Source organism: Vanessa atalanta, chromosome Z, assembly GCF_905147765.1.
Source record: "Vanessa atalanta chromosome Z, ilVanAtal1.2, whole genome shotgun sequence".
NCBI classification, from domain to species: domain Eukaryota; kingdom Metazoa; phylum Arthropoda; class Insecta; order Lepidoptera; family Nymphalidae; genus Vanessa; species Vanessa atalanta.
Genome location: NC_061902.1, coordinates 15,164,756 through 15,182,018, shown reverse-complemented (window position 1 = coordinate 15,182,018; position 17,263 = coordinate 15,164,756). Strand labels below are relative to the sequence as shown.

The 17,263-nt window shown below is 31.4% G+C and overlaps 2 protein-coding genes across 2 annotated transcripts; one reads left to right on the top strand and one right to left on the bottom strand.

Annotated features, from left to right (window-relative positions):
* Nucleotides 1–951: 951 nt before the first annotated feature.
* LOC125075760 (protein henna) lies at nt 952–7,329 on the bottom strand. Its single transcript, XM_047687483.1, has 6 exons — nt 7,153–7,329; nt 3,569–3,872; nt 2,790–3,149; nt 1,934–2,196; nt 1,397–1,626; nt 952–1,190 (listed from the first exon to the last, which is right to left on the bottom strand). The coding sequence occupies exons 1-6, from the start codon at nt 7,204–7,206 to the stop codon at nt 1,034–1,036; spliced, it is 1,368 nt and encodes a 455-aa protein (XP_047543439.1). The 5' UTR covers nt 7,207–7,329; the 3' UTR covers nt 952–1,033.
* Nucleotides 7,330–9,951: 2,622 nt separating this feature from the next.
* Nucleotides 9,952–17,148, top strand: LOC125076029 (ATP synthase subunit gamma, mitochondrial-like). Its single transcript, XM_047687963.1, has 5 exons — nt 9,952–10,098; nt 11,560–11,771; nt 15,493–15,656; nt 16,015–16,179; nt 16,881–17,148. Exons 1-5 carry the CDS (start codon nt 10,007–10,009, stop codon nt 17,142–17,144), a joined length of 897 nt encoding a protein of 298 aa, XP_047543919.1. The 5' UTR covers nt 9,952–10,006; the 3' UTR covers nt 17,145–17,148.
* Nucleotides 17,149–17,263: the final 115 nt, after the last annotated feature.

Genomic DNA, 17,263 nt, shown 5'->3' with positions numbered 1-17,263 from the left:
TAGTTCTGTAATTGTAGTAAAATAAATTTGACTCGTTTTATGTAAATAAATCTCACTTTAGTATAAGGATTCGTACACACTTACGCGACGAAGCGAAGCGGGTACGATGCGGATTCATCTATAAAGACATGATACACAGGTGTGACTAAAGCTTTAAAGATGATTCCGTGATTGCTTTTGATTCGCTTGCACGTAAATGTTTTTTACGAAAGAATAATTACCTATATTAATAATGGAAATTTAAAATCTCGTATGTATATGGTCGTACATCCGACCGTTCTCTTCTCATCTTGTCATTTAATAGAAATAATAATTATGTTTAAGACGAGTACTAGGTACTTTATTATGTACAAACTATTATATTATGTTGGTTATAAAGTTGTTTTATTTAAACAAAAATAAATACTTGTGTATATACTTACAATTAATTTTATTAGGTACCTAATGATAAATCATACGCTCTTTCAATTTATATGTCTTAAAATATATTTATATTATAAATAGTTTACATTATTATTTACATTAATAAAGCTATTAAGATTCAACACATAAACCAAACAAGCCACTTTCTTAGTTCGTAAAAAATTACGATCTGTTTATTAATGACGATCGGATTATTTTTGTCAAAAATAATAGCAGAATAAATTCCTTATCATACTAAACGTCTAAATTAGCTTTACTTAGCGATACATAATCTGTTTCACTCAAAATACGTCTTTTAATATTTATATTGTACTCATGAAATAAATATACGTTAAAAAATATATCATGTCAAAATTACAATATAAAAACAAACTGAAATGTAAATTAATAAAAAAACAAGTCAATTATAAATGGTTCATAAATTTGATCGTCGCCAGCAAATATCAAAGCAATAAAAAAAGTCGCGAAAAGTAATATCGGGATATCCGCTGTTGTAAATATTACATTAATTTTTTGTATATTTGAAAAGTGAAGTTATAATAATTTCACAGTAGTTATTTTTACACACTAATTACTATTATACAATATTAATATAATATATATAAATGTTCTACAATTTGTCAATTGCACCAACTAGTAGCTCCATCTCCTGGTGTATATTCTTGAAGAGGTCTCTCATCTGCCTGGGCGAGTCGAGTATGTCAATACTTTGAGTATACGGGTTGTACCTGACGCCGAAATCACGGGGAATCGTCTGAGCGAATTTTCTAAAAAAGACAAATAAGTGAATCTGTTAGAAAACTTATAAATGAATGAAAAGAAAATATGGGCATATTTAAATCTTCATAATTATGTTAACTAATAGACTGTTAATTTTCTCGACGAAATAGCAATAATTGCAAGTAATATTGTCCTATCTTTAGAAAATAAAAAGATGTTAAATATTAGAAAAAGATAAATTAAATGTACTTACATCATTTTCTCTTTAGCGTTTTCGAAGCTGTTGGCCACAAAGTATACGGGTTGATACTCAGTGATTGGATATTTTTGGGTGCCGGTGATTTGTGGCTCAAAATCCTTCAGCTCCGGCTTGTCAGAAAGGCAGTACTGCAGCTCACCAAATGAAGACAATAGTCCAGCACCATAAGCTTTAAGTTGCCCTTCTTGGCGGCATAAACCGAATTCCACAGTAAACCAAAAGCACTGAGAACAAAGTATTACATAGAATTATAGAATAAGCTATTATAGTACACACTCTTGGTTATAGTGACAGTGATTTTTCTCATCAATTATCTCTTTCTGTCATCATTTATTTGTCATTGAAAAGACAAAGACAGAGTATTGTCTAATATCTAAGTAAAGTTAGGTACAGCCGACTCGTTTTAATAAATATTTTTTAAAAAGAATCACAAAGACATGGATTATGTTAAGAAGAATATAATTTTATTTGTATTTGAGTGTGAAAAATATTCGAATAACAATATATTTTATTAAAATGTTAGCTTCCTACCGTTGCAAGTTTTTCAATATAATCGTCTGGAGCTCCTAGAGAAGCGAGACCAATTTCCTGGGAAAACTGTGCAAATGCTGGATCGGCAAACAATGGAGCATGTCCCAGCAATTCGTGGCAAACGTCTGGCTCCGGAGTGTAGAGGGGACGTGAATGGTGCCTAATGTACTGAGTGCTGTGGAACACTCGGAACGCCAGACCGGCAAGAAAATCTCTCGACGACAGTAGGCCTGCTACTGGACGTAGTGTAAATCCTGTGCAATCTGTAATTAATTCAGTAAATTATTTATATGCTTTTGCAAGTGAGACTTCCGACCAATGCATACAGGCTTTTCAGTGCTGTTTTAATTTAAGCAATTAATTTACATTTAGCACTTAAAGTATTATCGGTGTAAATACGCATATCTACATTGCATTTATTAAAATGTCTTCTTCTGAGGAACAATTTTGGATATGGCATTTTTTAGAAATAAAATAGAGACAAAAGATGTAATTGGGTCCATTCTTAAGTGATAATAATATCAATGTATGTACATAAAGAAATCATTTATAGTGGAAAAAAGTTAAAATAGAATAAGAAAATATTATCAAATACTTTAAACAGTATTGTTAAATTTATTACAGACAGATGAAAGTTCAGTTTACTGGATATTAATATAAAAAATGTTTTAGATTTTTTAAAATAATAATCTTGTTAACCCTCGACAATACGCTATATGCTATATTTAGTGCATATGAGCGTAACATTCATTGGTTAAAAAAATATATCGCATGATTGCTTTAAGATGTTAGTGTGAGGCTACACTTAAATAGAAATATCTTATATATATCTAGTAACAAATCAAGTGACAAGAACCTTTAAGGAAATTTGAAACATCTTCAAGTTGCGGGATATTGTCTTCTCTGTATCCACAATTTTCGATCAATAAGGGAAACACGTGATTGTGTTCCTTGCAAGCGTGGGTTGGATACAATTCCGTGAGTTTTCTAAACACAACGCCCCAGGTTGCGGTTTCATCTTTAGTGTAGTTCACATGTGGTAGGGGCTGACCGTGCTTGTAGTTAAAGGCAATATCGGCGAAGTATTTTCTTCTAGCCCTGTATTCGGGGTCAGTAAAACCAGGATGATCTGAATCGAGCTCAGCGCCGTAGGACAGGATCTGATTCGCAAATCTGTCTAAATCACGGATACGTCTCGGGAACCACGGTACGGCAGCTGTAATACATAATGCATAATATTTATTAACAAAGTAAATAAATTTAAAATTCATGGAACCTCAGTAATTGTTGGTGTTAGATAAATTATCTATTTTTTATTATATAACTACCCAATCGTCACGATTTCGCAAAGGCAGAATAAGACATTCAGCCTCGGTACCTTGTTTAATATATTGTAATAATTATTTTGTAGCGTCAAATAAACAAAATTAACAATACATATATTACTTTACTTTTCTTTGTCTCTCGGTCTGTTGCTTCTACACGGCCAAAACACTGAACCGAAAATGATGAAATTTAGTATAAAGCAAGCTTGAACTCCAAGGAAGGACATAGACTACATTTTTATATCTAAACCTGACAACCGATCCCCGATACGCGGTCCACAAATAGGTAAATATATATCAGAGAACTCACATCTGTTGTCCTTGTAATTTCTGGAAATTATATTCAAATATCCAGTGTTTTCTCTAAGCTCCGCTAGAACAGCGCCGAAGTCACCCGAGCCGTGTTCACATTCCACCATGAACTCATATCCGGGCCTTCTTGCTGACGAGCGGGACTCGATGTGGCTAAGGTTCACACCATGGGTAGAAAAAATACTCAGAAATTTCGCCAAGGAACCGGCCGCGTCAGGTGTTTCAGGAGAGAAAAGGAGCCATGTCGATTTATTTGAGTCACGTCCTTCGGCAATGTAATTGCCTCCGTGCATGAGTTTTGGCTGCAATAAGAAAAAAAAAATCTGTTGACACAGTTTTAAGCAATAACATAAATTACAAAGGATTCAAGCCATTCCAAATTATAGGCTGGTTTAAATAATGAAATTATTACAAAACGAGGCGACAATATAGTTTTTTAGAATGAACCTTGTATTAATTTGTGTGTCTTTTGTTTTAATTTTATACTGTCATTGGAATTAATATTAGATTGTTAAATCACTGTGAAAAAAAGAATCTTCTTGAAAGCAAATTTATTATAATAAAAAACAGAATGAGGTTTTATAACATAAATTCTTATAATGAGCAATTAAACCGATTAAAAGTTTATAAAATAAAATGAATTCCGATTCCTTCGTGTCCTTATTGATATTTTCTTTATCTTACCTACGCATTTAACATCAATCGATCTATTGCGATTGAAAAATTAAGTAATATATTAAATTTAAATACTTATACATTAGATAAAACAGTTTGTTATGAATTTTAAGTGCCTATAATAAAGCAAAAACAGATTATACAGTGAGACGATAACCTTAGACCGGTCATGTCGTTGGCCGATGAATAAATGAACGAAAACAATGACGAAACATCATGAGAGGATAAATTCAATTACAGTTTGAACTGGTTACGAATTACTATTAATTAATTTAGGATATAATCGAAATTACAAGGTCATTTCCTTGCTTTTTCGATCTATCTGTATCCTAGGCTTACTCCTACTTTCGCTTTGGCTTAAGCGTTTTAATTTCATATAGTTTAATATTAATGATCATATTTATGCTCACGGCTTGGCTTTGAGTTGTGGTCGTGACCGTGAAGTTACACATATATACAGCTCATAATTTTCCTCGATAAAGCAAAGGAATTTTTCAAATCGCACTTTTTATTGTCGACATTTGTTTCGACAAAACAAATGATACAGTTTTATAATATAATTTGAATGGAAATTCATAACTTTATTTGTTGATAAATATTAATAATTATTTTTTGATCAATAATAAATCTCGCTTCGCTTCATTCGACGTTTCTTCTTAGGGCTGATAGTCTTAGCCGTTTCTTTGGTCCGGTGGTAGTTTTTGAAAACACCTATTACCTTGAAACATCTATAACGCATATAGATTTATCAACCGAGAATCTATATGAGAAATTGACTAATATGCGTTTAAAAATCATTTACAGCGACGAGCCTCTGTGGAGTTATTGCGCGACCGTGAATATTTATATTAGTATAATAAAATGAAGACTGTGTCAATACCTCGTATTAGTATACAATAAACAGAATTCACTTAGTATACGATAGTCAACATACAGCCCAAACCAATGCTGTCTAGATTAATGATATTGGATCGATGTATTGGACGTGGAATCACCACTTGCAATGTAATTAGTAAATTACATTCCAAGGTCTTAAATAAACCGTTAAAATGTAGTTCTTAAATAAACCGTTAAAGTGCAGGAAATGTTTTGTTTCTTTTTTGCACTTAGCATTTAATCTACTTTAACGATAAAAATAGATACATATTCTAAATTCCACTCTAAGTGTAATTTAGTATAGTAATGACTTTCGCTTACACGTCTGTGTAAGACATATATTTTTACATTCTATATAGTATGTAAAAATAAATATATATAAAATATATTATGAAATATACAATCAATACCTTAGCCTATTGATTTTCAAAAAAGTTCCTACAACTATTGTTGAGAATATTTTTATTTTTTATTTGAGGCTACATTTCTATTGTTTATTTCTCAAGATCATTTATAAATGGAGAATTGCGGAGAGTTACTTGTATTATATTAACTATATCACACTTACATTCCATAACATTTATAACATTACATAATTATATAGTTATCTCTGACAGGAATTAAATATGGAGCAATAACAAAAATTATTGAATTATACTGAATGCCGTGTTGATTTAAAGCAAAAGGCTGAAACACAAAAAGCGAGCAAACGCGTTTGTGTGATAATAATAAACGTACACATCAAGTCACACTGGGTAAAGTAACATATGATTATACGCACATGAAAAAGAGTCGAATATATTTTATGGCAAAACTATCTAAATAATATTAATCAAGAGTTATATTTAGTCGTCGTGTTTTAAATGAAAAGCTTAAACCTACGAAACATAAATTACTTTCCAATAATATAATATTATTTTGAATTATCAACATAGAATTGACATTTAGTTTTTTTTTTTAATTTAAAACGAATGTACGCCCAGTTGTCGAAGACGACCATTATAAGTTATATCCACTGCCCTAACTAAAACCTAACACGATCAATATTAAATAACGTTCTGTTTACATTTTTTTTTTAATCATCAATACTCTAAGTTTACCAAACAAAATAGTTGACAAACAGAGAAGAAAATGGTATTCAACGGTTTTTTTTTTTTGAGGTATCGGTAGGTGGACTAGCAAATGGGTTACCTGATGGTAAGTGTTGGACAGCCATAGACAATGGCACTGTAAGAAATATTAACCATTCCTTACATCACAAATGTAGAATATCTGATGAGTGGGTGGTACCTACCCAGACGGGATTTCACTAAGCACTACCAAGTAATACTATTTCGTCTTCGCCTCTTTATGAGTAATTAATTTAAATGAATTTATTACATTTACATTCTAAAAGTCAAAGAAAATTGACATAAACTTCCTCGTCTCGTATTTAAATGTTGCAAGTTTTATATATAATGTTATGCTAACGGAAATTCTAATCTCGTGACTGCATTTTTTTTTATTAAAGAAAATATCCTTAACCAAAGCCATAGAAAAAAAAACCGTGAATAATTATAATTGTAATGCGATCGTTTATATGCCTACAGATTATTCCGCATTCTTTTTATGTATGAACTAGCGACAAATACCATTGTTTTTATATATTTTTTTATAATCTACGCTATAAGATTGGATCTGGAAATAGATCCTATGATTTTTATTACAAAAAGTAGACTATTTTTACGGTCAGATCTAAAATCTAAAGTTAATCGTATAATTAAAATTATAATTAAGATTGATTGCTTCATTTAAACTATATTAAAAGAACGATATTTATATTTTTAAAATAACGAAACAATCTTAATGTTTTACAGCTTAAAAAGAAATATAAAATGACACAGCAGCATAAACATATAAATAAGAAATATATCTATCACGCAATAGTTCAAAAATAGTAAAAATCGCATAATCTACTCTATAAACATTCCTAATATAATCAATTAACAAAATACAAAACAATCGCAACGGACAACAAATATAAAAATATACCGTATCTGCCGGCGAAGTAGACAAGACTTCCTTGCTCTGAGACAGCACTTCCATAGTTTTTTCAGGCTATATTCCAGAAACAATGATATTCCAACTAAGCAGTGACCACGTCAAGAAGGAACCGTGTGACTGATCGGAGGCGTGCGTTGTATAGAAACAAAAGTCGGTGGTAGACACTACTTTTATAATCGCTATATGACGCAGCTGTTATCCGAGAGGGACCACGCGTCGGATGAGGTTTATACATATACAATTATTTTACATATATGCTTATACGTAAATATGTTTCTATTTTTTAAAATATTAAGCTGTTTTTTTATTTCATTACAATTTGTGAATTTGTAAAATTTATTATACTTACTTATATAAGCAATTATGACAAATTTCTTTTTTGTCCGTTTTCTTGATATTTAGGATACATACTTAAAGACGATTAATATGAATTGAAACAAAATCAAAATATACTTTATTCGAGTAGGCTTTTACGAGCACGTTTGAATCATCATTTAACAAGCATTGACTCGACGGTTATATAATATATTTTTTTATTTAAAATTAATTAAACACATGTTTTCACCAACGCGGCTTTGTGATTCTGGATGCATCTGGATAGCAGTCACGTTAACTAATTATTTTACTGCCAAATAAAAATACTGCCAGTGTAATTCAATGTTCAATTATTCAATATACTTACGTAACAACGATCGATCCCGTGGTCGACAGTTCTAGACAGGAAAGTACGAGTATAGTGAAAACATTAAGCTGATTCCAATGCCAGTATGTAGGAAACAATGTGAAAAATTTTCTATTTAACTTAATTAACAGACAAAGTTACCTTTAATTTCCCTATTACAAAATATTTAAAACACCGAATAACAAAAATATGTAAAATACCACATCCATACTATGTTATTTAATGTGTTAGATAAAAGTTGTCGATGCAATACAAGAATAAAGTTGCGTTTATATTTCTCGTATTTATTTCAAGGTCAAGACAGTATATGTATATACGCAATTACAAAACAGATATATATCTAAGCATTCGCAAAAAATCTAAACATTTTTATGTTATTTTAAAATAAAATAATATTTTGTTACATTTTTGTTGCCAATTTATTCTTTATAAATGTGTACACTAAGGCGGAAAGTCTCGTATTCGAATGTAATAATTATAACGTAATGTTATTATATACATTCCAATTTGCTCCACATTTAAAACATCTGAACATTCTCTAATAGCAACGTAAACAAGCAAACATTTATTTATTCATTACTTATAATAGCTTTATTCTATACAATATATATTAAGTTGTGATATACGCGACCAAATGTCCAAATCCCTGTCTTCTACACATCATGATAGGATTCCATATTTAAAGATTAGTTATAATTTTTCAAATCAAAGTATGCTTTATTCAAGTTAAAAGCATTTTGAATGGTCATGTTACAGTGTTGAATGTAAGTAATTAAATGTAAAGATGCTACCGGATCGGAAAGTAGATTCTAACGAGACCCGGCAGTAAGCTCAGTAGTTACTCTTTCCCAGCATTTGAATTACAGAATGTATCTCAATAGAGCACAATTAGATATGTACATACATATCCTGCCGTATTGAGTAATATGCCTTATTTATCAATGTATTACTTTATGAGCTTTAAATTTTTAAATCGGCTAAATGAAATATAACGGTGGTAAATCTTACAGAAACAAATACCGCGACCCAAGAAGAATGTATTAAGTTTACAAAGCCGTAAACTTGGTGTTATTAGTTTATCTTTCCTCCTTGTGTCAATGATTATCACTATTTATTTCAAGAAGATCTATGGTATTGTGAATATGCTTAATATTGTTGTAAACATATTGTGAGGCAACTATGAGTTTACCCACTTCAATAAAAACATCCCGAAGTGAGGTTCGAGCTATATTATTGTAAATAGATCGGATTACTTTTTTTGAGGATGAAAAGTTTTAACATCTATAGCGTTACGCAAAGTATTAAAATAAGAAATAATACAAAATAATTGAGTAGAATCAACATCAGTTATTTGTCTAACTTTTCAAACCGCGTATACTGCAGAGCTGAATCTCTCTGTAATAGGGAGATAAACGAGGATTCCACTAAAGCTTTCAGTCTAAAGTGATTCCTAGAAATACTTTAGTATAATAAACATTTAGATCAATATTATTTAAGGTTAGCTTTAAATTTTGCTTCCTACATAAGGCAAACAGTATGTATTTTGTCTTCTTGGCATTTAGAACTAAATTCTTCAGTGATAATGGATTGATTGCAACGTCATATTTACTTTATTTTCCAGTCAACTTTAAATGTAAAGAGGTATCATTACAAACAATACAATATCACAAATACCTTTAACATGATAAGGAAGATCATTTATGTATAACAAAACATATTTCTTTCCAACTATTGATAAAGTTATTTTATTAAAGTATATTATCTCTATTTTTTGTGAATATATAAAAACATTCGTCATACAATATGAATAAGTTACCACAACATCTATGTTATTATTTGATTACGCAAATTTATTACTTACGCAATTTTAAATCAAGATAAAGAGAAGCTGAATATATATATTTTTTTTATTTGTGAGAGCATCCTAAAAACCCAGGTGGAGAAATAAAAGTATAATGAACATTATTTTCAGGCATGGACTTTACAAAACCAAATTTATATAAACTAGACTTAAAAAGGCTAAACTAATTTCTGCTTACGTAACGTCAATATGTCAACGTACTATAAAAAAATAAAATGTCAAATCAATGATCATAAATGCAACATCGACAAAATTGTTACACAAATTGTATTTAGATAAAATACAAAAACTATTCTAGTATGGTACAGCTCAAACAAGTGTCGCTTCGGCTGAAATCGGTGAAGAATATCCAGAAGATTACGAAGACAATGAAGATGGTTTCAGCCAGCAAGTAAAAAGATTTTATTATCCTACTAATTTGCTCTTTTTCTATAATTGTATATTACCTCAAAGAATCACAGCCTTTGATCAAAATTGTTTCACAACCTAATTTCATCGTTTTAATAAATAAAAATAATTTATAATTAATAAAAAAATCATCCCATTGTGATGAAAAATGGTAAGTTTATCTGTATATATCCAAAGATGACTAGATTAAAAAATATATTAATTTAACAACTTAAATATAAAGTTATATGTCGACCCTGATTCTAATAATATATGCAAATACAATTATTTTCATATTCTTCACATCATAATATCAATGAGTTGTTATCTAAGTTTCGTGTCTATTTAGCATCGAGACGTCGTACGATAACATCGACCATAAATATTATTACTGGTTAAATTTTATTTATATTATAACGGTTATCTATTTTATCATAAAAAGACCATAATGCGTTGATGTTTTTTTTTTAAATTCGTCAAATGCTCAATTATTATTTAGCTTCAGACTACCTTATAGCAGTGAGCTTAAATTAGATTTACTTTATAATAAGGGCTTTTACGGTGACATATTTTTATTCTCCTCTCACTTTTGAGGATAAGGTTTGGAGTTTGTTCCGCCATGATGCTCCAATTCAGTGGGTGCACCTTTAGGAAGGTTGCAAATTATCCGACCGATAAATTATAAACGTTATCTAGTTCCAATGCTTATACTGGATCATTTTAGAAGATATCGTTCTTCTTTCGATCGTTTCGTCGATTCGTCGTTCTTTCGAACGATCGATCAAAGAGAGCGCTTTGAGATGAGGCTACCTGTTGTACATCTTCATTGTTTATATTATGTGCTTTATTTTTATAAGTGTGAATATTTTTGTGTAAATTGACTAAGTAGTCTGCGATACAGTTTATCCAATAGGCGGCATGTTTATAAATATGTCACTGCCTCATCCGATAAGCCAAAAATTGCATCACGCAATCTTAAGTATAAACAGTAATGGTCGTTGCCTTATTTCGTTCGTAATTTCAATCAATTGTAATGGGCTGCCTTGCGATGTAAAAGTCGTGAAAAATTTAGTCTATTGTAGTATCCAAGCCAAATTAAAACAAGATCATGAAATGAATAAATAAAATGCCTTACAGTAATCATATGATGTGTAACAATTGAAATCTGATCTTGGTAATAAGCAATATTATCTGACATTGTATGCCCTAAGAAAATTTTTGGTACCATCTATCTCTCATCTCTAGCACGCAACACCACGCATGATTATTAGTCAAATTCTCCGGCTCCATGTTACTCATTTCAGTCCCGTTTCAAGCGAGAGAAAAGACGATGCACATCAAAAACATTTAGAGAATAAATCGAATACTAAAACTTAGTCTATTCCAAATGGAGAGGATTGTAAATATTTCTTATGTTTGACACGCTCAATAATTTAATTTATTTGTTCTCCTAAAAATACATCAGGTTCACAAAAGCAGAACGAGAGCTTGCATCAGCACGACCATTTGGTTACGGACCCCAGAAGTTTTACGAGTCGAGTCATTTAGTTGCTAAAGTAGCCAAGAAAGATGACAAGACAAAGACAGATGCACCACCCGAGATACCTGCTGAAGGCGTCGAGGGCAAGGATGATAAGAAAGTCAAAAGGATATACGTAGCTGTTACATCGGATAGAGGTATTATCTTATTGTTTTTAAATTATAAATCACTCATTTATTTCGAAACAATATTTTCTCACTTATCTCTTAATAATGCAAATTAATTTACTTATATTTTGTTATTATAATTAGTAAGATGAATAAATAATTAAACGAACACGCTTGTGACGTCAATAGCATAACTTTGAGCGGGTGAAATTTATTTAGTAATATTTTTAATTAGAAATAACAAAACAAACATCATCATTTATTGGTAAATATGATAGAGGTAATTAAAAAATAATAATAATTCAAAAAACAAGTAAATTAAATTAATGCTTTTATGTATTCTATAAATCAATTACAATTTTATCTTAATTAAACAATATTGAAACATTAGCTTGTGCTCAGATATTCAGATATGTTCCACGTGGGACTATCAGTCGTGTTAAAGTAATAAAATATTGACGAATCGATAACTCTGGTATCTCGGTTCTTATTGACCCCAGGGTGAGGCGTGCGTCTACAGAAGCATACGCAGTTGGCGTGCAATTATTTATTATTAAGTCCGTACATTTTGACTACAGCCCTTACAACGAGGACAACGAGCCCTTAATATTGGAGACTCGACATAAATTAAATATTAAAACGGTATGCTCTGTAATATTCGTCGACTGAAACGATCGATATTAATGCTAATAACCATATTAATAATTTATTTATACCAGGAACCTAATTATTAAAAATATATAAAATATGAACGACAATTATCGATTTATTCGATAGATCAACTAATCGCACTGAGTGGCATATTAATTAACAAAAATACTATTCTCCATTCAATTGTATTAAAGTGTCCTGCAATATTATAAATGTGAAAGCAACACTATCGTCTGTATGTTTGCATGATGCTCTTTCATAGCCAAACCACTGAACCAAAATAGATGATATAAAGCAAGCAAGCTTGAACTCCAAGGAAGGATATAGTCTAATTTTATGCCTTTTATTTTACGGACAACCCCTAAATTGATAACTAGAACAACGGAGGACAACTGTTATTTACATATGCGAGCCATCCTCAGAGCAAAACATACACAAACCGACCATAAGTATGCATGTGTAGCGAGTCTGTACTTAGCTGACCTTCACTGTGGGCTTAATGTCATATCCCACAGTTCACATACAAAACCTTTATTTAAAAAACATACGGTTGAGATATCTACCACGCGCTCTTTAATAAATTTACCGTTGTTATATAAATGAATACTTTGTACTGTGGTTTTCTGGTTGAAAAGACGATTTTAAATCGACCGATCGAGTAACAAAGTCGAATTGAAATTTAATTGCAAAAATGTTGACAACAACGCAATGTATTTTCGATTAATTGAATAAAAATAACGTAATATGTAAACAAAGTGAGCTCTAAAGCAGATCATGGACACATAAGGCGCAAATATTCGCGCAATAATAAGTATTATCTTGTAAATATGTTACTTATTTCCGTCGAAGGCTTAAATAAAATTGATAACACGAACTTCGTTGTTTTTTAAGTGATTACACTGTCAGTACTTTTATATTGACACTGATACTAATATTTCATATTATTAATGTGGTTAATAAATTATATTAATTATTATTAATTCAATTTCAACAAATGGTAATAATATTTGATGTTGGAACAATATAATCAAGCACTGTAATAAATAATTATTTCTAATTAAACCATTTTATTTTTGGCGTTTATTCGAAGATTGTATAATAAATTAGGTAATAATTAATACTTATTGTATCTTTTAGGTGTCCTGTATATTTTAAATATATAGTAGATCAAATGTAGTGGTCACTAAGTGCATCTGTGCCATATCTATGGTAATTACATGTTCGGTGTCAATGGTCACGGTTATAGTTGTGAGAGCAATACCGTAATAGTGATACCATAAGGTATCGTATCGTACCACAAGGTGGTGCTCACATAACGTATTGATCCTGTGTGCGTGGGCCTTCAAAGGTGTGGAGATAATCTGTGATCCCCTATTTCTGTTCTGTTGGGTCTTTGGATACTTGTTGGATATATGGCTATTTCGTGACAATCTGCCCGGGTGCGCCACAGAAACGCCTGAGCGATTCCATGACATCCCACGGTGAAGAAGAGGGAGTCATTTGTTTTCAGTCCGGTACTCGGTAAAGACATCCATACTACGTAGATATATGAAAAGTGACAACACAAGCGATATATCAAATAACGTAAAAATTAGTAGGAATATTTGATTCCTACTATATTTATACAATTATACTAGTTTTAGGAGGTGCTCGTCGGGTATTAGGCACAAATGTGTAGATTGCTCATGAAACATAACAGACAGACAGAGTTACGTTCGGATTTTTAATATTAATATAGATATGGCATTTATAGATTCTATTAGAAATATTCAAACAATTAACAATTATACTGTGGAATATGGTCACATATTTTCCTTAATATTGGAGTTTCCTTTTAGTAATGCAATGTTATTATGAATTTTCATCATTATGATATATGTACGACAAATGTTTTACAAATAACAGTTCAAATAGGTGAAGAGGCCAAACCATCACGTAGTTGGAATTAATTAATGGATTACACGATGATGTTATAGATAGACTTTCTGAAGCATAATATTAATTTCAACTATTATGATAGGTTAATTTTACATTAAATTTAAATCAAAATATTGCTGATTGCAAATGACGTTCAGTTGAAGTGTTATCATTGGTCGAAATTTTAAATAATCTATGGCATCTAACATGCTTTCAGAAAAATTTACTTTTCGAATGTTGCAAAGTTGCTATTGGAACATTGAAAATTACCAAGGGTGTAATTACTCAAAAAGCGTTGTACTATCAAATACATCGAATATTACAACCACATGCTTACATAATAACTATATTATAACATAACTGTGAGTTAAAGAATTAAGCAATGTTATATTTAAATTACAAAACGAAAGGAATTATTGTATTGTATTAGTCCTAAGATTAACTCTCAACCCACAAATTCTCAAACTATATTTCCTTTTCCCATAGTATTTATAAAATAACAATACATTTTTCATCATGTATAGATAAAATAAAACCTTTAACGGAATCAAAAATGTATAAAAATATTAGTATGAATATATGCACTGACTTATAGTCCAATGAGAAGGCAAATCCAATAAGCGGATAGTAATAGGCGGAGAGTTAAGACGGAGGACCAAGGGCCAAGCGATTTTCGAGGCATGGGAGTGTACACTTTAAGCTTCCAGAGTCCGGGCTTGTACTGAGAAGTTTTCACCTGAAAACCCCAATATTTTTTATCAGCCCAATCTGGGTTTTGATCCACTAGACCAACGAGGTAGCTATACATATATGCAGGTACTTTATATGCCTATATAAAATACAGATGGAGCGTGTTCTTGTACGTTGCGTGTGATCACAGTATTATCATGTGCAGTGTCGTAACCTCGTGTTTTTGCTCACAGAGTGTAGAGGTGTCGTTCTGTCCATAAATGTACCGTATTAATATATTGTATATATAGCACTGTTATCGCACAGGCCATTGCAAACTCTGTCATGTTTATTAATCTTTAATCCGCCTCGTAATTCGCTTAAACTCGTTTTATCTTTTTCAGCTTAGATCAGCTTTGTTGTTATACAAATAACTATTAGATAAATGTTACGACGACTTTTTTTATTTGAGTTTGAGATAAATAATACTGAAAAGGTTGCTATTTCATAATAGGTTTATGTGGTGGTGTACACACGGGCGTGTCGCGTAGAATCCGACGCAGCATGACGACTCGCAGCGCGGATGCTGCGGCGAACAAGCTCGTTTGTGTCGGAGATAAGTCGCGGGCTATGCTCAGGAGACAATATAGCGAAAATATGCTCATTAATGTCAAAGACGTAATTATCATTTTTTTTAATGTTCACTCTAACAGTGGAGTCACAATTTGTTTAAAAGCGATGTTAAAAAATCTAAAATATTATAAAGAACACCATATTATCCGAATTACTCCCATATCGAGATTTTTTTTAACACAGGCTAGACTACGATGCCATTTTGAACTATAAGTATCAGAAATAAGTGCCTAATGACAATATATTACCAATTTACTCGAATCGAAATCGAATCTCGAATGCTCATTTAGCACTGACCTATACTAGTTGAAGTACAAGTATTGGCTTAAAAAAATGTTACTACCAAGTTGTTCCAATACATAGACAAATTATTAATGTAGTTTCCTTGTTGATATTTCAACAGATAGGTCGCATAGCTCCCGTGTTTAAAGACGCTTCGACTATAGCGGCCGCCATCGTGCAGTCAGGATACATGTATGACATTGGCGAGATATATTACAACAAATACTTCAGCCCTGTTAAATATGAGATGACCATCATACCCTTCTTCACGAAGAGTAAAATAGAGGCAAGTTTATTATTTGTTTCATCTCATATACTTCTATGTTTATTACTTCTCCATATACTATTTAAATTAATGAAAATGAATTTTAACTATTCAAAAATTGCTCTGATAAATTGACTTGTTGAGATATATAGTAAATTTCATAGCCCCCTATTAAATACACTATATAACTCTAAGCCGATGATTGCGATAACTCAAATCGTAACTACCTTATGATTATCCAATAGTAATCCTATATGTTATTCTGGGTTGGTCATTAACTATTGAGAATATCTATCGGGAAATCGCCAGAAACATCCATTCCACTCGAAGAAGAAATTATGATAAGCAACCCTTAAAAAAGATATATTTACATTTTCCATGCGACTTGTTCATGGCTGTGCATATTATACACAACAAAAAGTCGTTGATTAATGTTTTTTTTTTTAATTCAACACTAATTTCATTTTCATTTTACTTCCAAAATTCTGGTAAAAACTACGTCGACATTCCAAATTTAATTGTTTATAATATCATATAATTCAAGATCGACATACCTCTATCAAATTATTTTTCTCCACCGATGTACATTGCACCATGTATAGTTACTAACTGGTAACGTGGGATAGTGGATTAAGCTCCAAGCGCTTAATAAAAGTTTTGCAGAGCAGTGAAATATTTACATGACATTTAAATCGAATAACGCTTTTGTTTATTGATGACAGGCAGCACCAAATATGAACGCATTTGATGACGTAGAGGACGACCAGCTCGAGTCCTACTCTGAGTGGACCTTTGCCGCCTTACTTTTCTACGCATTGAAGGAATCCGCGGCCTCTGAGCAGTCTGCGCGAATGGCGGCTATGGACAATGCGACCAAAAATGCCGACGATATGATCAGAAAGCTCACTCTTCTATTCAATAGGACGCGCCAAGCCGTCATAACGAGGGAACTTATCGAAATAATATCTGGAGCAGCTGCTTTGTAGTTTTTTTTTTGCGTAATAAAATATCTATTAGTTTATGACAGCGCTTTTTCTTTCAACGTATATAACCTTGACCGAGACAATATACAATATATAATCATTTTAGTATCGAATATGCAACG